This window comes from Rhamphochromis longiceps, linkage group LG18 (genome assembly GCF_057381845.1).
Source record: "Rhamphochromis longiceps isolate RC_006_pf linkage group LG18, R_longiceps_female_GT1.1, whole genome shotgun sequence".
NCBI classification, from domain to species: Eukaryota; Metazoa; Chordata; class Actinopteri; order Cichliformes; family Cichlidae; genus Rhamphochromis; species Rhamphochromis longiceps.
Window position 1 is genome coordinate 12611769 of NC_140574.1, and position 27903 is coordinate 12639671.

The 27903-nt window shown below is 41.0% G+C and overlaps 1 protein-coding gene across 2 annotated transcripts; it reads left to right on the forward strand.

The window, feature by feature from the left end:
* Positions 1 to 4026: 4026 nt before the first annotated feature.
* Positions 4027 to 20884, forward strand: ap1m1 (adaptor related protein complex 1 subunit mu 1). Of its 2 annotated transcripts, XM_085388582.1 has the most exons (12): positions 4027 to 4217; positions 4955 to 5111; positions 5213 to 5280; positions 5376 to 5506; positions 8508 to 8655; positions 8838 to 8964; positions 9372 to 9514; positions 11734 to 11805; positions 12120 to 12278; positions 12562 to 12687; positions 19585 to 19660; positions 20078 to 20884. In XM_085388582.1, exons 1-12 carry the CDS (start codon positions 4176 to 4178, stop codon positions 20098 to 20100), a joined length of 1272 nt encoding a protein of 423 aa, XP_085244708.1. In that variant the 5' UTR covers positions 4027 to 4175; the 3' UTR covers positions 20101 to 20884. The 2 variants fall into 2 exon arrangements, with proteins under 2 accessions (XP_085244708.1, XP_085244709.1); XM_085388583.1 differs by lacking the exon at positions 4027 to 4217 and having other exon boundaries at positions 5050 to 5111; positions 5213 to 5282; positions 5377 to 5506.
* Positions 20885 to 27903: the final 7019 nt, after the last annotated feature.

The window sequence follows — 27903 nt, forward strand, 5'->3', positions numbered from 1 at the left end:
ATGTTCAAATTGATGTTAATACCAGAGTTGGTTAGAAAGGGACATAGTTTTCATTCTAGCGCTGAATGGAAAAAGGGCTGTATGGAAAATGATCCAGCCAAAGAAAATTTGGGGGAAAGAGCTGTCTGCATGTGATCCACGTCAGGCAGCCACAGCATTGCAGTCAGGATACACAGACATAAACCACAGGTCCAGTGCAATTAAGATCCTCTTAATTACTATTGGTTTGACAGATCTGTACTTAGATCTGTTTTCTCCAATTTGTAAGGCGCACTAAATAAAAAAGTTGACTGGGAGATATAACTCAAGACGGATTCCAGGAATTTGGTGCACTTATGCACTTATGAGATCTTTAAAAGACATTTTTTGTTTTTGTTTTTACTAAATTGCACATTATTTGTAGATTGTTAAGTGAAAAATTAAAAACTCCCCAGGAAAGGCAAAGAAAAACAAAAGAAAACATGGATATGGCTTTAGTAACTGGGAGGCGCATATAAGCCTGTCTGCTTTCTTTCAGCCCTTCTGTGCCAGCTGCCCTGGCTAAAAATAAAGATTACACACAAACTCGAAGAACGGTGCGTCTTGCCGTGGCCATTTAAGTGACATCTCAAGATAAACTTGGACTAATGCATCTCTTGTTGTTCACGTTGCACTGGCGCAGCTGCAGCATGCATCATCTTGGTTGTTATTAGTCTTTATACAGACACTATTTTGGCCAAGCTCTGGTAAAGACAGCATTGTATAAACCTGAGAGTCTGTGTTTCAGGCCATCTGAGTCTGAGGAGAATTGCTGTCTGGGGAAAGCCGTGTGTTACCGGAATGTACATTATTCCAGGTATGCTGAAGGAACAGAGCTCCTTTGTGTGTTCAGTAATTTTGGGCCCACATGAACCAAAAAAAGGTGTGATCACAAAGCTGAAGTTAGAGCTGGTTAAGACTGGATAAAGAAATCTGTCAAACAAAAAACTGTCTGCTGTGTTTGTTTTTCTTTCTTTTAGTTTTGAGTTGGCCTTTTGGGCTTTTCCAGGGTAACGTTGAGGAAAGTTGATGGAATATGGTTGTAGGAATTTCAATCTTTTCTTTGCGTTCTGAGTAAGAGACCAGCAGGATTTGAGCACGCAGGAGCCTTTTTAGGCAGAGGTTTACAAACGTGGTGGCAGTTTGATAGCTTCAAGATCCTGGAGTTAACACAAGCTTACATCATTACATTCAGTGTTGGTAGTGACTGTGCACCTTATTTGGTGTGTCAGAATGCCAGTTGCACAAAGTGTTATGGTTACACAATTGCATTCACGTTTGCAATCAGGGAATTTGGAAGATCTTTCACTAAATGATATTCAGGACGCTGTTCACGCTTTCTTGTGATGAGAAAGCAGGTTTGGAGCAGAACCTGTGCAGGGGAACAGAAAGAGATAGGACAGGAGATATCAGAGAGAGAGAGAGAGAGAGAATCAGAAGTGGAGTGAGAGAAATCAGAACCCTCCCACAGGAAACCCAGCTAAACTCCTCTTCTCCTTGTATGGTAAAAACTCCCCCAAAAGCCACAGTATCGCCTTGGGAGTAGAGTCAAAGTCCTGCTAAGTATAAATCACAAAGCTATGGGAATGGTGGAACAGATTAGAGTTTACATGAGCAGTACCACAAAGGACACAAACTAGCACTCTTTTAGAAGTCTTAAATGGCTGATGTCATGGATTTGTCATAATGGTGGACTCATTTTACTTACAAAAGCAGTTGTGCTTTATGTACTCTGTTTGATGACACAATAAAGAACATATACTACTCAAAGGATTTACGGTGGGAATACCTGTACAATCAAATGTAACACCTGGGTGATGCATTGACTCAGAGTGAGACAAACCGATTTGTCAGCCAGAGTAAACATATCAGCTCTCTTGATCTATGAGGGTTCTGTACAAACATGTCTATAAACGAGACACAAACAGCACGTAGAAAGTATGGAAGTGGTTGAGGGAAGCAGCAGTCTGTTATATTTGGCTGTGTAACTCAGTCCAGTCCAGTTGTATCTGTGACTTCTGACAATGTGTAGACTCCATCGCTCCAGCCAAGGGATGAGAGATTTGTCACCGTGACAGGGTGCAGTGTTCGTACGCAAGCCCACAGCTGAAAGAGTCACTCCAAGACTCCGAGACTGGGTGCTAAAAATCAATTAAAAAAGAAGAACAAACACCAGCTGTTTGGAGTCGTGCACTGAAGCAGGATCCTGGATTTAGTTTAATTTAATAATAAACGTGTAATACTCCCTAATCACTGCAGTAGGTTTGTGCATTATAAACCGACACAGTAATAAGCATTATATTTTTAGATGATACAAAACAGCAGGACTTCTACTTGTGTTTCATGGGTGTTTTAACCTCTGATGATGTCAGTATTTGTTGCTGGGATGCCATTTCATCCTTTCACATCAGCTGTTGTAATTAGTACGATGATCATTTGCATTAGGATGACAGTCGGGCTGCTCAAACCCACAGCTGAGATTCTTTTCATACCAAAGGCAGAGGTGCAAAACCAGTAGAAAGTGGGACTGTGTACAGCTTTATTTTCACCCACAATGCATTTTTGTATTGTCCTCTCTTCAGCTACCTCTATTAGCTGGGAATGCAAATTTAGCCAAGTGTGTTTGTTTGGGTTAGCACACTTGAACAAGCTCTCGGGCTTCTGTTATCTTAATACTAAGCCTGTAATGCTTCCAATATCACTGCAGTAGCTTTGTGTAATTTGACACACTGACACATTAATAAGCATTATATTTTTTGTATATTAAACAGCAGGACTTCTCCTTGTGTTTCACCTCTGAGGAAGTCAGTTGGTGTGGTTTAAAGTGACCCTAAAGGCACCATATGCACAAAGCCATGGTTTATAAATAAAAGCTTTTCGTTGTGTCATGTATTGACTCCTATTTTGACATCATCAGATCTTTGAAATTAAGCAGAAATGCAAATCATTCACCTTCCAACACAAGTGCCTGAAATTAAACTGAAACCTCTTAGGCCTGGAGCCTATGCCGCTCCATTACAGGCCTGACACAGACAACTGCCAACTGTCACCTTCACAACTGCAGCTAATTTAAAATCACCAGCTAACTTCACATGCATGTCTTTGCAAATGTAGAATATGGAACCTCACAGATTTGAAGCTGTGAGATAACAGTGTTGACCAGTGCACCCCTAAAATCTAAACTATTCAAAGTAATCGACAAGTTAACTTACTAATAATAAATATGAAAACATGTATTTTATTATATAACAAATGTTGAATTGTTTGATGCTGTCATATTTAATTAAGACCCACTGCTGCACTTTATTCTGTTGGACACTAAAACAGTTGAAAACGGTGCTATCTTGTGGTGATCATTATGTATCGTAAAACATGTGTGACACATCAATCCAGAAGATGGAGCTACAATACTAAAGCAAAGTTGGTGTCAGCATACAGGATAACACAAACCAGAAACTATGAGATTGCTAAGATGTTTATACTGGCATGTTTGCATGGAAATGTCTAATCAGCATTTAGCCATCTTTGCCAGTTTCAATCTTCCGGATCTTTTTGTTGTGTTCTCAGATTCTATCAAGAATCTCACAGCATGTCAGCAAAAGTGAGATAAGACATGAGCAGCAGTTTCTATCATGGATGTGAACATGACAACAATGACAGTAGGTGGCATGATCAGTGGCATGATTACACACCAGACTGGTTTACACTCCATCATGACTCCAGCTTATATGCAGGCTGTTTGGTTACCTCAAAGACTAATAATTATTTTAAAAGGGTGAGATAATTAAGCATAAGCCCTGTTTTTAAAGGTCATTATTATTATTATTATTATTTTATTATTTTATTATTGTTGTTGTTGTTGTTACCATATAGATTATTTAATAATGATCTAAATTAAGTTCCTGTCTTACTGACTTAACCATAAAATGTTTTTTGTTTTAAAAAAAAAAAGGATGCCAGAGACTTGTAGTGCTCCCTCCTATTCCACAGGGGGCGCTCCTTGCGAATGTAGAGTGTTAAGAAAAGGGGAAGGGTTGTGTTCTTCTTTTCAGTATTATGAATGGAAGTCTGTTCTTTGATTTTTAGCACTGAACTAGTTTTCGCCAACATTATCAACTGATAACGAGCTTAGCTGGGCTCGTGTAAATAAGTTCAAGATGTCTGCGAGCGCCGTGTACGTCTTGGATTTGAAGGGAAAGGTAAAGTAACAGTGGAGGGGCGATGCTAAGCTAAGGTTAGCCTAGCTAGCACATTCTTGCTTGACAGATTATAATGCGGCTCAGTCTGCAGCGAGCAGCTAGCGTATCTTCAACGGTTCACACTGCAATTTAGAGGGTTTACCTTGTAACGAAAGTCAGCAATTTTCAATTTATATGACAGGTGTCACCTGGAGTGATGTCAGGCGATAGCGTTGAATAAAAATGTAACCCGATGACTAACAGCTAGGGGACCAGCTGTTAGCAGCAGGGAGTTGTACACTGAATTTACAGCCCGGGGGCTTGTGATGATGCTTTGTGATTTACACGAACAGTCGGTTTTGAATCCGACTAAATCAATGGAAAAGTGGAAAAGACATAAAGGGCATGAAAAATTCCTAAGGTATCAGGTTTACCTGTATTTAGTTTCCACCCACGTCTCTGCTTTAGCCTTGCAGGTGTAATAATAACACGTGAATCCCTTTTAAATAAAAAAAAAACTTTAAGTGTTTGGTGTGAAGGAGATTGCCTGCACATATGGAGATGTAAATATCTGTTGTTATGATGATATTGTTGCTATATACTGCCCTGGCTTTACATACATTCTGAGATACAGTGAATATACTCATGCCTTTTCTTTTCTTTTTTGGGCAGCAACGCATGTTTTGAGCTTTAATGTGAAAATACAGTGACTTACTGATATTAATGAAAGCTGCACATGTGCTGTTTTTCTCTTTCAGGTCTTGGTGTGCCGAAATTATCGGGGAGATGTGGATATGTCAGAGATTGAGCACTTCATGACCCTTCTGATGGACAAAGAGGAAGAGGGCACGCTATCACCAATTCTGGCTCATGGCGGCGTCCGTTTCATGTGGATCAAACACAATAATCTCTACTGTATCCTTATTAATCCTCAAAACACATCAACATTTACGGTGTGCACGTGTTGTACTTACTCTCTGTCCTGTAGTTACACTTCTTAACACACGCCACATCAGTGGTTGCAACATCCAAAAAAAATGCCAGCGTCTCCCTGGTTTTCTCTTTCTTGTACAAAATTGTTCAGGTATGATTTAATTATTCACCAGCTTTTAGTTAATAACAATAACACATGCATATACTTTTGCTACAAGTGCAACGTGTTTATTTGTGTTGTTTTAGGTTTTTTCAGAGTATTTCAAAGAATTAGAGGAGGAGAGCATTAGAGACAACTTTGTTATCATATATGAGCTCATGGATGAGCTGATGGACTTTGGCTATCCTCAGACCACTGACAGCAAAATTCTCCAAGAGTGAGTATCCTCTTAGCTGCTGTCTCACTGCAGGTAACATGAGGGTTCATAAGTGCTGGATTTTCAGGGTCATGGGTCCATTTTTATTCTTACACCAAAGAAACTCAAATGTGTAAAATAACATTTTAGTTATTCATAACTAAAACATATATAAGCAAAGTCATGGGGCTCCTAGCATACTGTAACAGTTATAAGAAGCAAATTACTGCCATCTAGTGGTGAAACTGCAGATCGCAACCATATGAATACCCTTGGGCTCACCCTTTAATTAAATGTGTGTAGGAGAGGTTGTGGTGGCTACGAAAAAGTTCTTTAGAAACCAAACAACATGGCAGACTCTCTAAACGTGAACCTAGTCTGTTTTCAATGAGGTATACAGAGCAGGTTGAGGTACTCATCCAAGACTGAAAACTTATTAATAGTCTTTCATTGATACCAGTATTGATTGATACCCCTGAATCCTACAATTGGGAGGGCTAACCAAAAGTTGAAATGTTGTGTAAAATGTAAACAAGATAGTAAAAAGTGATTTTTTTCAAATCTCATGAATCCAGATTTTATTCACAGGAAAATCTGGGTTCTTACCAAATGTTTAATCTGTAAAAATCTTAAGAAAAAAAAGGTTGAAATTAAAATTTTGAGTTTGATGATGTCAGACGAGCTCTGTGTTTTTATGATGTTCTTTTAATACCTGATCATGTAGCCGGTTAACCTCATTAGTTGCAAAATTTTCCTTCAGACGTTTCTTTTTAGTGCCACTTAATTCCCACTCTTTTGTTGCCTCATCCCAACTTTATTTTTCGACTTATTGCTGCCATCAAATTCACTCAGAGCTAAACCTTTGGTGTGTTTTCTACGTTGTGTTGTGAATAAAATGTGGGTTTATGAGATTTGCAGATCGCTGCATTCTGGGGGGTTTTTATATTTTACACAGCATCCCAACTGTTAGAATTGGGCTTGTAATAAAAGACAAAATAATCTCCATGATATAATGCTGCACTTTACAGTGTAGGTCTGACATCTGTACAGCTGCAAAGTTAATCAAAAATAAAATGTTTTTGAAACCAGTTTATTTCAGTTTAAGAAGAAGGCTCTGGGTTTCAGTTCACCTGCTGACTGGCTCGTGTGTGGAGCCTTCCTCCCACAGTCCAAAAGACATAGGTTAGGTTGTTAACTTGTTAGGTTGTTAGGTTGTTAACTTGTTAGGTTGTTAACTTGTTAGGTTAACTGGTGATTCTGAATTGGCTTTAAGGTGTCAATGTAAGTTTGAATGGTTGGATGTCTCTGTGATGGACTGGTGACCTGTCCAGATCATACCGCACGTCTCTGGAGCACTCAGAGAAAACATACACAGAATGCGCCCAGCTGAGCCTGAACCAGCGCTAATCGCTGAATCACTGTGCTGCCTGAATAAACGACAAGATTATTGGAAATTAACTTTAGGGTGCTTTTTGAGCTAACCATACTAAGACAGCTGTTGCTGATAAACAACTGGGCCTCAAACACAATGAGTTCAACAAAGCCAGGCTATCTCTTCCTTATCTGGATTCACTTACCATAACATTAGCAATCGTGATAAGCAGTCATGTGAAGCCAGTTATCAACTTGCTCAGTAAGCCAGACTTTCCCCTATGTGTTGACATGAATCGGGCGTTATTGGAAGCATGTGACGAGAGGCTGAGGAATCTGTAACGGTAGATAAAACGTAACTATGGGAAAAATGCAAAGACGTTAAGCACATGATACAGACTGAAAGTAACACAGCTGCTGCAGACACGTCGGCAGGCTATTACAAAGCTAACTGAGCGAGAGCCGTGTGTGTGTGTGTGTGTGTGTGTGTGTGTGTGTGTGTGTGAGAGGAAAACCACTGTACAGTAGATTAGTATTAAAAGCACCGTGCGAATGTTAGAGCCCTTTAAGCGCTTTGGTCAAGATTTGCTTTATAAATAAAGTTGATCCTATTTGAAAGCTGGATGTTTGTCATTATGACGCAGGAGAATCTGGTGGATTATAATTGAGTATTTCCTTAAATTAATGTTTAACAGACAGTTTTATCCTTTCAGCTGCTGGCTGAGAACGAGCAGTGAATAAAATCAAAAATGAAATTCAAACATAGCCTTAGACCTACGTATGCCTACAAATGGGTATCAAGTTTTAGGATCATAGGGGGAAAAAATCAAGGAATAAAATGGCATGTAAGGAAAAAAAAATACTTTTGATGCTCCTACTATACGTGCACAGAAATATAAGGGGTCTTTAAGGAATGCTGACGCTAATTTCCAGAGACCGGCTTGGTCAGTAGGTGAGGATTTCTCAGGTTGGTCTTTAATCTCAGACATAACCTGTTTTGGGGCAGGTTTGGTTCGCAGCACAAGTTACCCTGGCTACGTAACCTGTTAAGAAGTGATTGACCTTCGTAGTACAAAAAAACCAACAGCCCCGAAGTTTCCTGAATAAAAAAACACTGTAATCACTCAAACAATAAAGTGCATCTAATCTCAGTAGAAAAAACAGTAGATCTTAAACAGAGATCGTTTTACCTGCGGCTGAATGCAGCCAAATTCCTGTCATTTGTAATCATTACTGCTTTAACTGCTAATTTCCCGATGACATTTTCTCAGGTTTTCAATCAGTGCAAATCACTGTGCTAAAAAGCATATTTGATTGTTTTATTTATTTATGTCCGATTTTTACAGTTTGCGCTTTCCCTTGTGGTATTATCCCGTCATTTCTGCATACCTACAAGTCAAAAAGATCTTACTGTCATCACCATAAATGACTGCAAATGACCGTTTAGTCTTTCAAAAGTGAGTGATGTAGACATGCAGCAAACCAACTCTGGATTTCCCCCACATGAGTACAGTAATAAGTCAGACAATCCTCCCTCATAAAATCAACAATCTCTGTTCTTCTTTGATGTTTTCTGGGAACTCGCCATCTCAGACAGTTAATTTCCCCTTTTCTCAGGTTTTTCTCCTGTTTACATTTTTTTGTCTCTCAGATACATAACTCAGGAGGGCCACAAGCTAGACACTGGAGCCCCGCGACCCCCCGCCACAGTCACCAACGCTGTCTCCTGGAGGTCAGAGGGTATCAAGTACAGGAAAAATGAGGTCTTCCTGGACGTCATTGAGTCAGTGAACCTCCTGGTAGGAACTTGTTTTAGAAGGCCCGAGTTGCATAAGGAATGCCGGTCAGAGTGTTTGTAAACTTCCTCTCCCGGTGCGTCACAGCGCATTCCGACTGTCCAGCTTGCTGTTTTGTGTGTACAGTCTTTGATCGCTAATATGTGCTTTCATCTGTTCCTCTTTACTCATTGACTGTCTTTCAGGTTAGTGCCAACGGCAATGTTCTCCGTAGCGAGATTGTTGGTTCCATAAAGATGCGCGTCTTCCTTTCTGGAATGCCCGAGCTACGGCTCGGACTGAACGACAAAGTTCTGTTTGAAAACACTGGACGTGAGTTGTTTCTTTGCTGCTAAGAAAAAAAAAGCATTGAAGCTTTCGAGCAATAAATGAATAGTTGATGTAATAATAGATGTAAAAATAACCAGATGACAGTGCTTTTCTGTCATTTAAGCACACATAGTTCTTGTATCTTTACCTAAGCGCTTTTATCTAACGTTCACACACGCTCACATTTTGATGGATGCATCGGAGGGAACTCGGGGTTCGGTATCTTGCACAAGGATACTTTGACACATTGACAGAAGGAACTGAGCCAAGCCACTGAGATTCTGATTGGTTGACAGCCTGCCGTACCATGTGGAAAATCGCATTTTATTTAGAACAACTATTTAGTCTGTGCCTGATTCGTGCTAATTTGGTTAATCGCGTTAAATCGCCTCTGATGCTTGTATTTGCAGGAGGGAAGAGTAAATCAGTAGAGCTGGAGGATGTCAAGTTTCACCAGTGTGTCCGTCTGTCTCGCTTTGAGAACGACCGCACCATCTCCTTCATTCCTCCCGACGGAGAGTTTGAGCTCATGTCCTACCGCCTCAACACTCACGTGAGTAATATGTGGCTGAACAAGTCGAGTAGTTAGAGTCCAAACCAGAGGAAGGCTCCGAAAGGGTCTGACACACCTGCAAACGGACATGCAGGGAACATACATACATAGTGCTGTAACAGTGAAAGAACTGGGCGTATATTAAAGGAATCCAGACAGATAATCTGATTGGAATGAAGACTGTGTACACGTGAACATGCGGATCTGCTTACTGCTTCAAATCAAATGAGGTTGTGCATAGAATTCACTACTGAAATCTGATCTCATCATTTAAGCTGAAGCCACTTGTGGAAATAATCAAATTACATTTACCCTTTAAAGCAGTGGTTCATAAACCGTGGGGCAGGCCCTACAGGTGGGCAGTAGAGCCACTGCAGGTGGAGCGTGGGTGACCAAGTAGTGAAACTAAATTTGAATGAACAGATTTTTGATTCTATGTAAACTAAAAACTGTTACTGCTGATGCTGCTTTGTGACGATTATTGCACTGAAATTCAGCTTGATAGAAATTAAGGAGCATTTTCTGCATCTGAAGTGGAAGCTTTCCAGAAAATGTATGAGAACCTCTGCTATAAAGCCTCCTAATGTCACCTTAGTGAGTGTTTTTAATTACCAAGAAGATAAAGTGTTTGCTTGCTTCTTTTTGGGGGACAAAAAAAACCCATTTCAAAATGTTTTATGTTGGGCTTTTCCTTTCAAAATGGGCCTGTAGGGGGCAACTACGCAATTGGTCTGCTTATAGTTAAGTAAGTGTTGCTTTATTTTCCCATATACTTTATGTTATGCGAGTCTTTGCGTTTTTCTGTTATTTCTGGTTTGATTAAAATAGATATTTTAAGTAAAGTGAATTTGAACCAGAACTAATATAAAAAAAACAGGTTAAAAATATTTTGAATAGAACTCCTTTGGGAGAAGGCTGTTTCGGGGTGGTAGCGACGGTGGGGGGGTTTGTTGCAGAATTATTTGTATACAGAAATACGCCTGTATTCATGAGCCAGCAGCTTAGACTAGTACCTCATCTGTTCATCAATGTTTGTGATAACCACAGAAGAAAACAGGTGAAACACAACCACACGGTTTAGTACTTGGTCTGTGGTTGTCACACATAGGCGTGTGTTATGAATAGTGTTTAACTGTGCTTTTTTTCCGAAGGGGAAAAAAACACTCTCAAAAAACAAAAAGAGAGCAGATAAGAGCTCAACCATCATCCTCTACTCTCAAAAAACGTTTAAAATGACACACTTTTTTCGATGAAAGGAACTGATAAATTGCATTTGTTGAGTCAAATGGTAATCTATAGGCAGACTTACAATGTTCTGCCAGTTTGGACTGGGTTCATGGTTTCTATAAGTGTTTCACAACAGTTTTACCAGTAAGCGTGCCGGAAAGGAAGTGGTATAGTTGAGCAGAAGTCTTTCAGTTTTAGTTAACAAGGAGCTGCAGCGCGCAGAACTGAAATTGTTAATCTAAGAAGCAATTTTTCTTGGTTATATTACTCAGCTAAGCTTCTTAATACTTTTTAAATTGTCTGTATTTTATTTTATGCCTTTTAAGCCCTTTACCGTATACGTGTAAAAACTGTTTGAAGGATGGTTTCTTTTATACTTTGGTTTTTCCATATTATACCTGCTTCTATACCATAACATGTGCGTCAGATTAAGCACGAAGGCTGTCTGCGTGTGGACAAAAAATACAAACCTGTTCATTTTAAATCCAGATCTGTGCTTGCTGGGCATAGTTCATAAATAAAGATTATTTATATAGAGCCAAATCACAACAACAGTTGCCTCGAAAGCGCTTTATATCGTAAGGTACAAAAATACAAAGGAAACATTAAAGTTGATCAAACAAGATTAAAGTTCAGTCTCTTGTAACTTGATGATGTAACCGTCTATTTTAAAAGGATATACCAAGAAGCAGTTACATAATAACGCAGATTGCAAAGTCACTCCAAAGTTTTGAGCAATCTCTGTTTCTCCCTAATTTTCCTTTACAAGATTTCACACAATACAGCCGACACCACTGCAGCATGAGTATATGAGTATCTTTTGCTGGTTGCTGTAGAAACAAAATAAATGTACAAGCTAGTCTCAAAATGACTTATATTCGGTTGCTGTAGTAACACCTGCTGCCCTCTGGGTGGCGACTAAGTCATGTGTTATTTAAAGTGGTGCGTTCGACATTTGTGCACTTAAAATCGATGTGGTTTTTCTGTTTCAGGTGAAGCCCCTGATCTGGATTGAGTCTGTTATCGAGAAGCACTCTCACAGTCGGATTGAGTACATGATTAAGGTTGGAAGCTTTTTCAGTGGGTACATTTAGTTGCCCGCGTCATGTGTAGCTGAACTATTATTGCTGTCAGATTTAAAGAAAAATTTAAGTGGAGTTACAAATGATTGGAGCTCAGCCTGGCTTAAGCTTCTATATGTTCAGTCAGGCAAAGCATACAGCAATTATGATCAGGCTGCTTATGTACTGTATCATGTTGTCATGCGTGGTAACTCTGACTATTAAGGTTTTAAATGCGCATTAAATTAAGCCCTGTTTTAATACCCTGTTTAGGCAGAGCAGCATGTTAGACTTGACCTGCTTGTTTTGGTTCTTAGGCAAAGAGTCAGTTCAAGAGGCGTTCCACAGCCAACAACGTAGAGATTCACATTCCCGTGCCAACGGACGCTGACTCACCCAAATTCAAGACCACAGTGGGCAGTGTGAAGTGGGTGCCTGAGAACAGTGAGATCGTCTGGTCAATCAAGTCTTTCCCTGTGAGCAGAAACTGTGACTCACGAGCTTCATACATACGGTTGCAGAAATTGTGTAATATTACCCTAGGCTTTTGGATGGTAGTTTGCTTATGTTATAAAGCTACACAATTCTGGTTTTTATTGTTAATAAAAACATGCAGATTGTAATTATACTTCTCTGAAACAACGCGGAGCAGCTGTGGGCCTTTATACAATCTGGTTTTCCTTTTACAAGCTGAAACACAGTAGATTTATAGTTTGTTTTCGTCTTTTATTAAAGAGCTTGTGTTGCAACTTCTCACAGGGTGGAAAGGAGTATTTGATGCGAGCCCACTTCGGCCTCCCGAGCGTAGAGGCTGAAGATAAGGAGGGGAAACCACCAATCAGTGTCAAGTTTGAGATCCCATACTTCACTACCTCAGGCATCCAGGTATGATCTCCGTCGAGCGGCGGTTTCTCAAATAACTTGTCAACCCTAAGCAAACAACAAGCTGTTAAACAAAAAACAAACACTGTCTCTGTTCATACAGTAAAAATGTATTCATCATCCCTTTGTGACATACTGTCTGTAAGCATGCTGAACCAAATGCTGCTTATTTACACCTGCGGTTTTGATTATTATTTTGGGTTTAGAATTCTTGGTATGTAGCAACATCACACAGCTGTCCCCGTTTCCACAGCTGGAATTCAAACAATCCACGTCGGTCCTGTTTTTAGCCAGAGGGGGCAGTAAGGGAGCACTGCTAAACAGTCAGCTTCCCTGTGTGGTTAAGAAATTTCTAGCATTGAGCCAACCAGACGGCAACTGCTCATCAAGTTGAACTTGGCCCTCTGCTTTTCTGTTAATCACAATGATATAAAATGTCAGTCTTGTTAGCAGGTGAGTAGATTCATTGGATTTTGATTGCCTTTGACCTGAAACTGAGACAGAAGCTAATGTTTAGGCTTCATTTCTGCTCCATGTTTAAATGAAATCTCTTGCTCGCCGCAGACTTACACACATGCACTCTGCTCATACTGTATAATCACAGTTGTCCTGTGATTATATGTGTAGCGTTTTCCCATGTCTTGATGTGAGGAAACAATGGCGACTTGACAAACTTCATTTGAAAATATCATATTATGGCCTCCAATGAAAATAACAGTGTTTCCGCAGGTACATTCGCACAATTATACCTCAGTTTTACACCAGCCACAGGTAATTTAGCGTTGTACTTTTTATCTAAAGCAAGAGCTCCTGAAATATCCTTAGGGATACTCTTAGGGGTCAGATGTTTAAACTTGACATTGTAAAAGCTGTTTTTTAAAGAATGTTGGGCCAGACATCAATGCCACTGCCTAACTGTCTTAGGAAAAGAAAACACACACACACACATTTTGCTTATTTTATGCTGTTTTCAGGTTGTTTGTCAGGCTGTCCGTTTCTCTTTCCTCAACATTTCATTATGACTGTCATTCTGTACATTAGTCATTGGCATATACAGTGGTCCCTCACTATAACGCGGTTTCGCCTTTTTACAGCACATTGTTTTCTGCGTCCTGATTGGCTGTAGACTATTGTCAATCAATCTCGTGCCATGTCTCCTATACAGTACAGAATGCGTTCAGCTTGTCAAATTTACATAAATCTGCGATCGCTAGCAGTAAGACTCTGAAGTGCTGCACTGTATGTTTGTAAGTTTTCTCCCAACTAACACAACAATGTCGATGAAACATTTTGCACCATCAAAGACGCCTGCGGTAGCTGCGGAAGGTAGAAGTTACCGTATATTTCAGACCATAAGGCGCACCGGATTATAAGGCGCATTAAGCGAAACAAAACAGATAAGTCAAACGTTACTCAACTCATTCTTCTTGCTTCCTTTACTTCCGTACCATTGATTCATTAATGTTGAATTCTCTCGCAGCTGCTTTATTCCCATGTTCTGAAAACAGGGTTTGATCTTTGGTTTCATTCTATAGTACTGGGCTTATTTTTCTACGAAGGTTTGAACTCCCGCGATAAACAAGGTACCACTGTATCACGAAGAGAGCATAAAGATCTAAACTGTCACCGGGTTAAAAACCGGTTTTGAATGTATTTATTTAACAGCAGGTCAGATAAAACCAATAACACAACATCAGACAATGTACCATCCATCCATCCATTCGCTTCCGCTTATCCTTTTCAGGGTCTGGTTGTTCTTAGCCGTCACTTGAGGTGACTTTTAAATGAGCTGAAGGCAGCTAATAACACCTGTTCACTAATATTCAGTTTTAACATGAATATTGAACTCACCCAGTGAGGGTGGGGTATGTCCATGTAGGATCTGAGAACTGAAGGCGGAAATGTATATATATTTTTTTACGGTTATCGAAACTTAATGTATTACAAATCTGAAGTGTGGGACAATGATGGAAGGAAAGCACGTGTGAAGCGTGTGAACATCCATACCTGAACTCATCTGCTGCCACTGCTGCACCAGAACCAGCTCTGGCAGCCAAACACAAACACACTTACTCACTCTGGCTTGATTCCTTCACAGACATCAGTACATGTCTGGACACTTCACACATGCGCTCCTTCACGTGAACCTGAAATCATCTGAACGTGTCTGTTTCATCGCTTTTACAGTCTTGTGTGGGGAAGGGCATGGCGAATCTCTCGTAGGTATATTAAGGAAGTAATATACCTACGACGGTTACATAATTAACCCTGCGTGTGTCTTTTGTTACACGTAAGTCAAGGACATGCTGTCACAAAAGCTGTAGCGTCAGTTATAACTCAAAGCATTGACGCGTATGTAAACGTCCTTCTTCAGAAAATACTTTAAAACCACAAGTGTAGTCTTACTAATAAGCTGTGTCATCAACTTATAGTTGACTCTTTGAGACTGCTGGAGACTCCTCTCTCTGCTGCTAACACAATTTCAATTACGTCTGAACTTTTATTACTGTTTTCTCTGTGGCTCCCATTAAAAGAGCTAAAAGGTCATATTTTCCAGTGTCTCCACATTTCCTATGGTTCTCGATAAAACTTTATTAAATTCTACGGATATTATGCAGCCCACTCGGAAACGAGACGCTGAACTTAATTGAAATGCATGATAGTTGTAATTGGGTTGCTTTTTGGCAGTATAAGAATGCTTGACGTTTTCTGTGGCAATTAGGTAGCCGAAAGAAATAATCCCCCATTCGTTCCTTCCTTTAAATTACTGTTTGCTCATAAACGAACAGATGCTGGTATAAGAGCAAATGTATGAATTAGTGCAGTAACACAGGCGGCTTTGCACAGTGATGGGATGAAGTGTTTTTCCTACATTAAAAACTGACATCATCTGTAAGATGGTAATTAATTATTTAAAACACACACACAAACAACATTTAAACTGTGATGTTTAGTACGATATTTGTAGTTGCAGTTTGTATATTCTTTGTTTCGGTGGAATAGCGCATCAGTGTAGGAGATGAATCCTCTTTTTTGTGGTTTTCTTCAAACACTGGTGACCTTCGGTGACTGAAACACACTCAGAAAAAAAGTGTTTTCTCATCACTTTAATCTGTACACACCCTGCAGAAGTGAAATTGTGCCTAGTGATGAGAATAAAGTGGTCCATATCCACCGCCTCTTATTTTCTTTACATTTGTTTATTGCATTTAAAGTCAGACGGAGGAGCTGGAGCATGTCGTGGTCTCGATCGCTAGTGCGGAGAGAGTGGAGCGGGAGATTAATCCAGGATCTGTGGGGAGTAAAGCGATATGACGGACTGTTGTGGTGCACAGCGTGCTCAAAGATGTGGCTGAACTGATCAGTTTATGTTTCTAACTTCACGTATGGCCACAAGTTTGAGTAATGACCAAAAGAATGAGATCGCAAGCACAAACAGCAGAAATGAGGTTCCTCTGTAGTGTGTGCTCACGCTTGGAGATGGAGCGAGAAACTTTGATAACTGGGAGAGAGTGTGAGTCAAACACTGATCATCCACATTGAAAGGAGCCAGTTAAGGTGGTCCAGTCATCTGCTTGGTATGCCATCTGGAGGCCTCTGAGTTGAAGTATTAGGGGCTTCCCTAACTGCTAGGAGACCGCATGACATGCTGGAGAGATTATGTCTCTGGGTGGCTGGGAAGAGTTGGCTCTGCTTAGATAGCTGGATCCAGATAAGTGGCAGACATTGGAGCGATGGGGTGGATGTTGGATGTTGCAAGTATAATCCTGGAATTAAAAAGATCGTGCTGATGGTGATCAGTAAACTTTTAATTGCAGGGCAGTATTCAGTTTTTCTTTTTTTGCAAAACCTGCAAAGGCATCTGAGATGTTCGTTTTACATAATTGTGTTCGCAAAACTATGTAGCGCTAAACCACAACTCAAAAAACGTGATTATCTATGAAACTCCACCGTGAACAAATGTCAAGATCGTTTTTTTCTTTCTCGGCTTAATTTGTAACTTCCTGGAAGGAAGCCACCTGAAAAGGTTTGAATCTGAAAGCCACAAAGCACCCCAGGGATTTTTACACCTAACGTACTTCAGCTGAGTGCTGCAGGTTGCACATTGAGCTTCAACCGATTCATTAAGTTTGCCTGCAAGGTGGGGCTGCTTGCAGCGTTTTATCAGACTGTTCAGATGATCACTCAAAAAACATTTTGTACTTTACACTTTGGTTGATTTGTAATATTGAGAGAAAAAGGAAGTTGTAGTCGAATTTGAGAAGTTATAAAGACTTGTTTTAAATTTAGTAATGCAATGAACTGCTCTGCACATGTTTAGAACATATAAACAAAGTGTTAGAATCAGTGATTGAAAGGTCTTCAAAGTACAGAGCTTTGATTGGGAGACCAGAAGCTTGAGAAACGTCCCCACGTTTGCATTGACACCGTGGTGCACCCACTATTTTAGAGGGAACCTATTAAGAGCCATATTCCCATCAAACTCTTGTTTCAAGCCTGTAACCTTTCCCTTATTACAGGGCAACGGCAGACTGGGTCTCAGACCCAAATGCTGCCAGTAACGCCACTCTCTACGTGTGAGAAGAGGCCGTGAATCTTAATTAGACACATGTAAATATCAAAGCATGAGAAAGTTCCTCTTAACTCTACCACTAAGTGTAGGGAAGCGCACATGTGAAGTGTGTGTGATGCACGTAACTCCACCTTATAAACTTAACTAGAAAATGGAGCAACCCCACACTTTGGCTGAGTGGCAGTGAGAGCAGAGCTGCTGTAATATTTTCAAATTGTGCTTCTTTAGGTGAAGTCGAAGGAACCCAAACATGCTGGCAGATGGTTTCTGAGCCATAACTTCTACCAAAAGCCTGATAAGTGCAGACCACACATGCAGTCTGTACTTACCAAACTAGATACAACAAACATCCTCCTTTCCCCTTCTCATCTTACAAGCCATAATGATATTTTGCGGAGGATGGCTTTTGGTGCCGTTTTGCTGACTGCGTACCCACGGTCAGGCCGACTGCATGTTTGGCTGCAGCGTTCGAGGAGAAGTGCTGTGCCGGCAGACTCGGTGATCCCACGTCTATGCGCTTGTCGTCATGTCTCTGGTGACCACGGCGCTCTCTCGCTCTGACCTCACTGTGTACTGGAAGGTAATAACAAGGCGGCCGGTACCGAGGCCTCACCAGAGCCCTGCCACCACTTGACCCGCAAATTCCTGCGCCGTATATCCGGCTCCTAGCTGGGAACTGGCATGATAGAGACATGACATGGTGACGTCTCCCAGAGCGGGGGTCATGTCAGCTTCAAGATGGCTTTGCGCCTCATCCCTGCAAATTATGACACCGCATATTGTTTTTTTTGTGTGTTAGATGTGCCAATTACACAGTATTTACCATGTAATTACCATGAAATTCTGCTTGCATTGTGGTATGTTGTTGTGATATTATTCAGATAAGTGAAGTGAACTATTTCAGCATTTAAAAAAACTTTTACACACACACTGTGCCAGTGTCATTTCCCACACCTGTCCAGGGAAAAAAACATGTGTGCAATCAAAGATGGACATATAGTGAAGACGAAGTGATATTTTTAGCCTCTCTTCTCGAAAATCAACTCTGTGGTAACACTGGGTTGGTGAAATATCAGTTAATAACTTGTGAAAGTTGTATCTCAATAATGCTGATGTGGAATTTTTTTTCCCCCTTTTTTTTCTCTTTTTTTTTTGCTCCCAGGACTTACAAAAATACAGTTATGTAAATTATTTTTGTGTCTCCCTTGAAAGCTGTTCTGTAGTCGCTTCCCTCTTCTCTGTGTGACTCATACTACAGCTTCCTCATCAACAACAAAACTTTTACTACAACTCACAGCTCACCACGGCCTTAAAAGCATATCTCTCGACTGCTGAGCGCTTATCAACCTGCTGCTTAGAGAGGCAACGGGTGCTTGGTAACTTGCTATTATGCAGAAAGCAGTTGGAGAAAATGCCAATTATCGTTGTGGGTAAAACATTTTTAAAAAAAAATGCATTCAATAAAAGAATTATACATGTATATGTTTTATATATATATGTTTCTGAAACCTTTAGGTTTGCCATTAAACTCTTAAATATGCTTCTTCAAGAAGCCCAGTGAGCAACAAAGTAGTGCAGCTGTTATGAGAAATAACTGCTTATTTCTCAAGATTCGAGAAATAAACATACGTTGCAGTTTTATAAAAACAGCAAATGGAACAATAAGTACATGTTGGGTGGAAATAAAACCACATCTTTAGAATAGGGCGGTGTGGTGGTGCAGCGGTTAGCACTTAGAATTGAACTGACACTGGGTGTGAACTCGAGTGTGAATGAGTGTCTTTCTCTCAGGGTCGGTCTCCTGCGACCGGCAACCTGTCCAGGGTGCACCTCGGTTAGAAATCAAGCAGGCAGTTTACGTTGTTTTGTCTTTTTTTTTTTTCTTCTTTTCAATGCACTCACTTCCTCTGGGTGCTATCATTCTTTGTAGAGTTCACAGGCTTGTATCTTAGGTGAAGTGTCAGCTGTCAGTTTCCTGTAGGTGTGATTTTTGTTTTGTTTTGTAGCTTGTCCTTACCAGGTTCATACTGGGATGGTAGCCATAGTTAGATTATAGTTAGATGCCCGAGTGCAGGTTAGATGATAAACGTAAAAGTATTTTTTTAATATCTCAAATAATTTTATGAGGAAATGATTCATTGAATATACTCTAGAATAGTACATTACTCTAGAACTTTAACACCGTATCTGAGATTGTGTTAGAGATGACTTATTGACCCCTCTGTGTGTGTTTGTGTGTGTGTGTGTATATATATATATATATATATATTTTTTTTTAATTTCAACCATATTTATATCAGCTGCTTTTTCTTTTTTCTTCCTCATAGGTGCGTTACCTCAAGATCATTGAGAAGAGTGGATATCAGGCCCTGCCGTGGGTGCGCTACATCACCCAAAACGGAGGTAGGTCACTTCACACTGGTGCTGTTATGAGATACTGAGTGCCCATATGTGCAGGTATTATGCAACAGTTAGGCAATGCAGTGCAATGTGGTGGGAACTGACCTTGCACCCATGCAGTTCTATGAAAAGGGGATACGCTGTAGTACACGAGGCAATGTGGCAACGTCCTGCAAAATGTGAGAAAGTGAACTTTCTTTGTTGAGCTTCCCCGATCTTCACACTGAGATTACCAAGGTTGCACATGTTGGTCTTTTTGCTAATGTTGCCAGTAATTGCTAAACATCCTCATCTCATTTCCTCCATATTCCATTCATTCTGGGTGGAAAGCATCAGCTGCCTCCACTTGATTTCTCTCAGATTCCCCCTTCTTTCTTTTTTTTTCCCCATTTGATTAAGTCCTGTTCATTTCCTTCCCAGATTACCAGCTCCGGACTCAGTAGGCAGCGCCTCAGCCGGCAGTGGGCAGGTGGAAGTCAGACGGGGTGGAGTCGAGCCGCTAATGTGCTATCAATGGCAGGTGGCAGTCGTAACAGCGGAGGACTGCCAGTATCTCCTTTTAGTTTAGTTTTGTATTTGTTGATGTTACATTTGTTTATGATCAATGCAAATCTTAGACGGAGCCTTCAGATAGGCAAGGTTCGAAATTGATTGTTTCACTTCAGTGTGGCTCCCGATACGAAGGTCAAGTATAGCAGGAGGAGTGTTTACATCACCCGATGCAGCGAAGAGTCGTGCACAATCTATCACAGTGGGTCAGATTTGTTAAAAAAACAACCAAGTGTTACATTTCCAATTTAACGTTACTGTAATCAGCTACACACAGGTCAACATCCCACTCGGTCAGCCTGAAAAGTTTTTTGTATGAAGCTGCTTTGTTCTGCCACAATTCCTTTTTGTTGACGATGTGTATATATTTTATTATATGTTAACGATCAGTGTTATTAGTTGAAACAAACTGTAAATTGAAAACAAACATGTTTTGTATCATCTTCTCCATGTGATGCCATTGATACGTGCCAGAGTGTTGATTTCCTGCTTTGCTGTTGTGCTGTTAGTTGGTCAGTTTGACTCCCTCCCCCCCCCAAAAAATTAAATGCGGTAAGGTTCGGTTGCATGGTAAACAATTAGAAATCCCTACGTCCCACCCCAGCAGCTGTTTTTCTTTCCTCTGTCTGTACCTACACGCTTTTAAACCATTAAATGTCTATTTAGAGAAAAATGTTCCATGGTGTGCTTGCGTCATTTTGTATATATCATCACAGCGAGCTGTCGTAGTGTCACATGCAAACACCTGTCGTGCAGAGTAGTGAGGATTGCTGAATTGAGGGAAAACTTTGGCGAGGGGGTTTCCTGTATCAGACCTGTGGTTGTAGCTAACTCTGGATGGTTCTTTCCACCCTGGTCCTGTAGATCTTTTCAAACAGTGCGCCTCTTAATACCCCTGCTGCCATGATATCATAGGCAACTCTGTGCAAGCACTCCATAAACAAGCAGGAGAGCTGGAAAGGATGTGACTCAAACTGTGGTCAGCGATCGCAGACATGCTCAGGAGAAATGTAGAATGGACCGGCACAGACTACTTATTGTTCACGCCAAGCCAAGCTGCAGTGGTGCGGCATGAGGTCACTGCTTAAGTTTGTCTTGTAAGGGGACTGTGATACTCCTAATTCATGTGAGTCACTCTGAGCAGGTGCTGAGGGTTGCAGTGACCACATTACCTGCAACATGGCCAGACTTGATTTTATCATTTAGAGTCCAGTTGTCTTTATTTTTCTTTCGAGGCACCTGTTTTTGAGAAACACCTACGCAGCAGGTGTTCACAGTCTGGGAACAAACCTGAATCATTATCCACCGACAGAAATGTTTTTTTAACTTTCATTTTTTTAGAGAAATTATCAAGATGAAGTTTAATGTTCACCCGTGTGAACTATAAATACAAGCTTATCTCCAGCGCTCTGTTTTTTTCCATCCTCCAGACGTTTAGTTGCAAGAACACAAGATAACATCTTATATGTTAAAATGCATCTCGACTTTGAGCTTTGTTTTCTATATGTAACACCCTTATATTTGTCTGATATACATCTTTATTTAGGTGTTTTCTTTGTCAGCTCACTTGATATTTTTTGCAGAAAGCATGTAGCTGCATTTGAATACAGCAGCACTGACCTGAACGGCAGGTATGTTACTGGTAATTACACCTTCTCAGATCAGATAAATTTTATCTTCCCTATCTCCACCTCTGTCTAGAGTTGTTTCACAACTGCGTTCTACAGATTTTTCCATGATGGTCTGTTTATTCGTTCCGGAATTATTTCAGATCTTACTTTCTTAATAATTTAAGCACCTCTTAGTCCAGGTCATGACATCTCTGCAGCACAGCCGTTGGTAAAATACACTCACGGTTGACTCTCACTCACTGGGGAACAGTTTCTGCGATACTTGGCAGTGCATGTGAAAGTAGCGTTTGGCACATGATGAGAAGGGCACATTCATTAGGCAAATTCAGCCTGAGACGAGTCAGAAGGGAGTCCTGACATAACCTCATGTTGCAAGATTGCTTGCAGAAGGTTTGGTTGCTGCAAAAAATAAAAAAATAAGCATACCCTCACATGTTCACAAATATTTAATGCAAACATGCACTCTTCTCTAAGTTTGACCGCAGAGTTATAAAAATATGTTCCTCAAACTCAAAGCTTCCTCATTTATGTTTAAAAATGTGTCACTTCAGGGAATTCTGAAAAAGCAAATTTGTAGAAAGTGGAATATTGAGACTCAGTACATGCATGTAAAATGTTAAAAATAAATAATTCACAAATAAAAAAAAGACAAGAAAACTCAGAGGTGTCAAACAAGCTGCCAAGTGGTAGATTATAACTGATTGTGCAGCTTGCAAACTCATAAATACTTCTAATTGTTTAATACAATGCATCGCTGTCACTGGCGTGGTGATGGCAGGCAAGTGAATGACAATTAAACTGCTAGTTTATTTAGTACAAAAGTCATCTGTCAGGGTGTGTTGCGGTATTGTGGATTAATTGTAATCTGCAAACTGTAATACATGTAGCGGGGCGTCAAACGTAAGGCCCGGGGGCCAGAAATGGCCCTACAGAGACTTCATTCTGGTCCATTACACAGAAAAAAGAAAATGTTGAGGGCATACTTTTTGGAGTTTTACTTTCAGAAAAGTTCCTGTTTTTTCACTACCAACAAACACAATTCAGGGTTTTTTTTTATATTATTATTATTATTTTGTTTCGTTTTGTTTTTTGCAATTGATCATCAGTTTTTTGTGTTGTTTAAAAAGGACATTTTCTTTTAAAGTTAACAAAAACGTTCTGCTTTATAGTTACAGGAAAGTCTGGGAAATTAGCTACCAGAAGTTTTTCCACAATTTTCCACATTTATTTTTTTACAATTTAAGTTTTGCTGACAGATTTCTAGTCAGATTTAGTATTTTTCACTATGTAGAAACACTGAGACATGCTTTTATTTTGAAAGATCCTAGGAATTAAATGTGTAAAAGTCTTGACACCGGCTTCATTTTTTGACACTGAAAGGTGAAAAATTTGAAGGTGTTTCTTTTTATTATTATGTAGATCTTGTTTAGAATTGTATTATTTTATTTTATAGACAGCTGTGGCCAGCCCAAATGACTACAGGCCTGTTGCACTTACGCCTGTAGTGATGAAGTGCTTTGAGAGACTGGTCTGTCAGCACATCAGGGCCGGTCTGCCTCCCACTCTGGACCCCCACCAATTTGCCTACAGGACAAATCGTTCCACCGAGGACGCCATCACCATAGCACTCCACACTGCGCTGAGTCACCTGGAGCACCGAGGAAGCTATGTGAGAATGCTCTTTCTGGACTTCAGCTCAGCATTCAATCATATCATCCCGGAGATCCTGGTCCAGAAACTGTCTCACCTGGGACTCTCCACCCCCATCTGCCTCTGGATCAGGGACTTCCTGACAAATAGACCACAGTCTGTCAGACTCGGCCCCCACCGGTCCAGCACCATCACACTCAGCACCGGGTCTCCACAAGGATGTGTTTTGAGTCCCCTCCTGTTTACGCTCTACACATCCGACTGCTCCCCTACCCATCTCTCAAACACCATCATAAAGTTCGCGGATGACACCACAGTGGTTGGACTCATCTCAAGGGGGGATGAGTCGGACTACAGAGATGAGGTCAACAGACTGACTGAGTGGTGTTCAGTTAACAACCTCCAACTGAACACCACAAAAACTAAAGAACTTATCTTGGACTTCAGGAAGGGCAGAGCAGACCCGGCCCCACTTTACATTCACGGGAGCTGTGTGGAGAGGGTACACTCCATGAGGTTTCTGGGCGTGCAGATATCTGATGACCTCTCCTGGACTGCAAATACTACAGCGGTGGTTAAAAAGGCCCAGCAGCATCTCCACTTTCTGAGAGTGCTCAGGAGGAACAACCTGGAGGAGAGGCTGCTGGTGACATTTTACAGAGCCACCATAGAGAGCATCCTAACGTACGGCATAACAACATGGTATGCAGGGTGCTCAGCTGCAGACAGAAAAGGGTCATCAACACAGCCCAGAAGATCACTGGCTGCTCTCTGCCCAGCCTGGAGGTCACTGCAAACTCTCGGTACCTCAGCAGAGCTGGCAATATCATCAAGGACCACTCTCACCCCAGCAACCAACTGTTTGAACTATTACCGTCAGGCCGACGGTACAGGTCACATAAAACCAGGACAAACAGATTCAGGGATAGCTTCTTTCCCAGAGCTATCACCGTAGTAAATAAGCACAAAAACAATTGAACCTATTCCATACCGTCACTGTCATTATATTATGCTGCTATTCATACTGTCATTATATTAATGCTGCTATCCTGTATATATTGTACATACTATTGTTTGAGTACTTACGATTGTTTTTTTTGTACTTTTTATATTTTACATTTATATTTATTATTGAAACTTGCACCAAGGGAGTGGCACTCCAATTTCGTTGTACTCTGTACAATGACAATAAAGGCTATTCTATTCTATTTGCAGCAGTTTTAGTCTGACTCGCTGAGGTCAAATTGGGCATTATGTAGCACAAGAGCTAAACTGAGTGAGCCGGTTCATAGGAGAATCTAATCACAACTTCTATATACAAATGCTAATTAATGCAAATATCACAAATGCTGAATTACTGAATTAATGCCAATCACGCAGCAGTATCAGAACGGGGAAGATTTAAGGTGATTTAAGTGAATCATGGTTGTTGGTGTCAGACAGACTGATATGAGTTTTTCAGGTAAGTATTTATAAACCCGCTGAGAGAAAAAAGATAAAGAAAGAAAAATACATTTTAAAAATAAAGTTTATGTAAAAAGTGTTTATATTTACAGATTAAGCTGGTTTCCATCACTCTTAAGGATGATTTACACTGCGCTCATGAAGGCTTCATCACAAACACATTAGTGAGCACATGTAAGAGATCATAAGTGATGGCAGATGTTTATTTCTGGTACTTTATTTGGTAGATCTAAACCATTTCAAAACATTTATTAAAACAAGAGCAGTCCAAGACTGCATGTTTCCAACAAGGTTTACAGTGGCCTCTGGACAAGATCTCTGGATCCAGATTTGTTTGTGATGTTTTCTTGAGTACATGTATGTATATGTGAAGATATGACATGACAAATCATCCAGCCTTAATGTTGCATCATAAAAAAAAAATTCCGGGATCGTCTCCAGAAGTTAATCACTTCAAAGTTGGGACTTTAATCACCTGGTGTAAATGTGTCATACAAATCCTGCTAACAAACAGACAAACTAAACCCAGCAAAACTCTGCATGATCTTTAACTTCTTTCATCATATCTGACTTTGATACTTTGGATAATGAGATTTTACTTGAACAGGTGAATAAATGTTCACCTGTTATTTAAATAAGGGCATTTTTAAAACTCTGGGACTAAACCACATAAATGAAGCCTTGCTATAATAGCATAATTAGAACAACATGTGATTGAAATAAAACTTCACCTTTCCCCTCAAGTGTTTTTTGGTTGCCATGCCAGCGTCACACTATTGACACTGATTTTATGGCAAATACCCTACTGCTACATGCAATGGAAAATAACTATGGTTACTCAAGAGTGATGAAGCAACAGGTAGAGGTCTGACAGCGTGGCAGTGTCAACTTCAAACACAGGTGTGCCACGAGGAAACCCGTGTTTATCCACACACGGAAGCCCGGTGCCTGGCAACCGAGGGAAACCCTCTCGTGTCACTTGAGCACTCTGATCCTCGCGTGACGTCAAAACGAGGACAATCCTTTCTCAGGCATAAGATAAGATAAGATAAGATAGAACTTTATTAATCCCTCGGGTGGGTTCCTCTGGGAAATTCGACTTCCAAAAAAAGCACAGCAACGACCAAAGTTACAGTTACAGAACTGTTATATATATATATATATATATACACACACACACACACACACACACACACACACACACACACACACACACACACACACACACACACACACACACACACATATAAATACAGAGACAAATATAAATAAAATATACAAAGGGGATAAATAGAATAAATAGGAATAAAAAATAAAAATACAAGTGAATTGCACATTTCAAGTATTGAGTCTATTGCACTGTTGACTATTTACAAAAAGTATTGCACAAGGTATTGTACAGTGAGGTGCAGAGGCACTACAGCTTAGTTGTTCCCCCCTCCTTTGTCCTCCTGTTTCCCCTCCCTCTCCCCTCCAGAGAGGAGTTAAACAGTCTGATGGCGTGTGGGACAAAGGAGTTTTTAAGTCTGTTAGTTCTTGTCTTGGGGAGAAGCAACCTGTCACTGAACAGACTCTTCTGGTTGTTTATGGCCGTGTGCAGAGGATGCCCAGCATTGTCCATAATGTCCATCAGTTTCTTTAATGTCCTTTTCTCTGCCACTGTCACCAGAGTGTCCAGCTTCATGCCGACCACAGAGCTAGCCCTCCTGATCAGTTTCTCCAGCCTGGATGAGTCCCTCTTTGCTGTGCTGCTCCCCCAGCACACCACAGCATAGAAAAGTACTCCAGCAACCACTGACTGGTAAAACATCCTCAGGAGCTTCCTGCAGATGTTAAAAGACCTCAGCCTCCTGAGGAAGTACAGTCGGCTTTGGGCTTTTTTATACAGGTGCTCTGTGTTGCATGACCAGTCCAGTTTATTGTCCACCCACAGCCCGAGGTACTTGTACTTGTTGACCACCTCCACCTCCTCCCCCTCTATCTGAACCGGCAGTGGACCTTCTCTGGACCTCCCGAAGTCCACAACCAGTTCCTTAGTCTTTGAGGTGTTGAGTTGCAGGTGGTTTGTGTGACTCCATGCGACAAAGTTCCTCACCAGACTTCTGTACTCCTCTTCTTGATCATCCCAGATACACCCCATGATGGCCGTGTCATCTGCAAACTTCTGAATATGGCATAATTCAGAGTTGTAGCAGAAGTCAGAGGTGTACAGGGTGAAGAGAAGAGGGGACAGCACAGTTCCCTGTGGTGCTCCTGTGCTGCTGACCACAGTGTCAGACGTGATGTCCTTCAGCCTGACGTACTGTGGTCTGTCGGTGAGGTAGTCGGAGATCCAAGCCACCAGGCAGGGGTCCACCTCCATCCTGTTCAGTTTTTCCTGAAGCATACAGGGCCGGATGGTATTAAAGGCACTGGAAAAGTCAAGAAACAGGATCCTGACCGTGCCTTTTCCCCCATCCAGGTGTGAGTGGGCTCTGTGTAGGAGGTACAGGATGGCATCCTCCACTCCGACACCCACCTTGTATGCAAACTGTAGTGGGTCCTGGGCATGTTGTACCTGTGGTCGGAGGAGGTTGAGGAAGAGCCGCTCTAGAGTCTTCATAAGATGTGACGTCAGTGCCACCGGTCGGAAGTCATTCAGCTCATTGGGCCGGTTCCTTTTGGGGACCGGGACGATGCAGGATGTCTTCCATAGGGCGGGCACTCTCCCCAGTCGCAGACTGAGGTTGAAGACTCGTTGTAGCGGCTCCCCAAGTTCAGCAGCACACGCCTTAAGCATCCTAGGACACACCTTGTCTGGGCCTGCTGCCTTTCTGGGGCGAAGCTTCCTCATGCAAAGTGTCCCAGTAACCACCAGTAAAGTCTCTCACCTTCAGTTATAAAATACAAAGGGATGATTAGTCAGTGTGAGACAGTAAATGGAGAAAAGGTATTTCACTACAGGAATTTGAG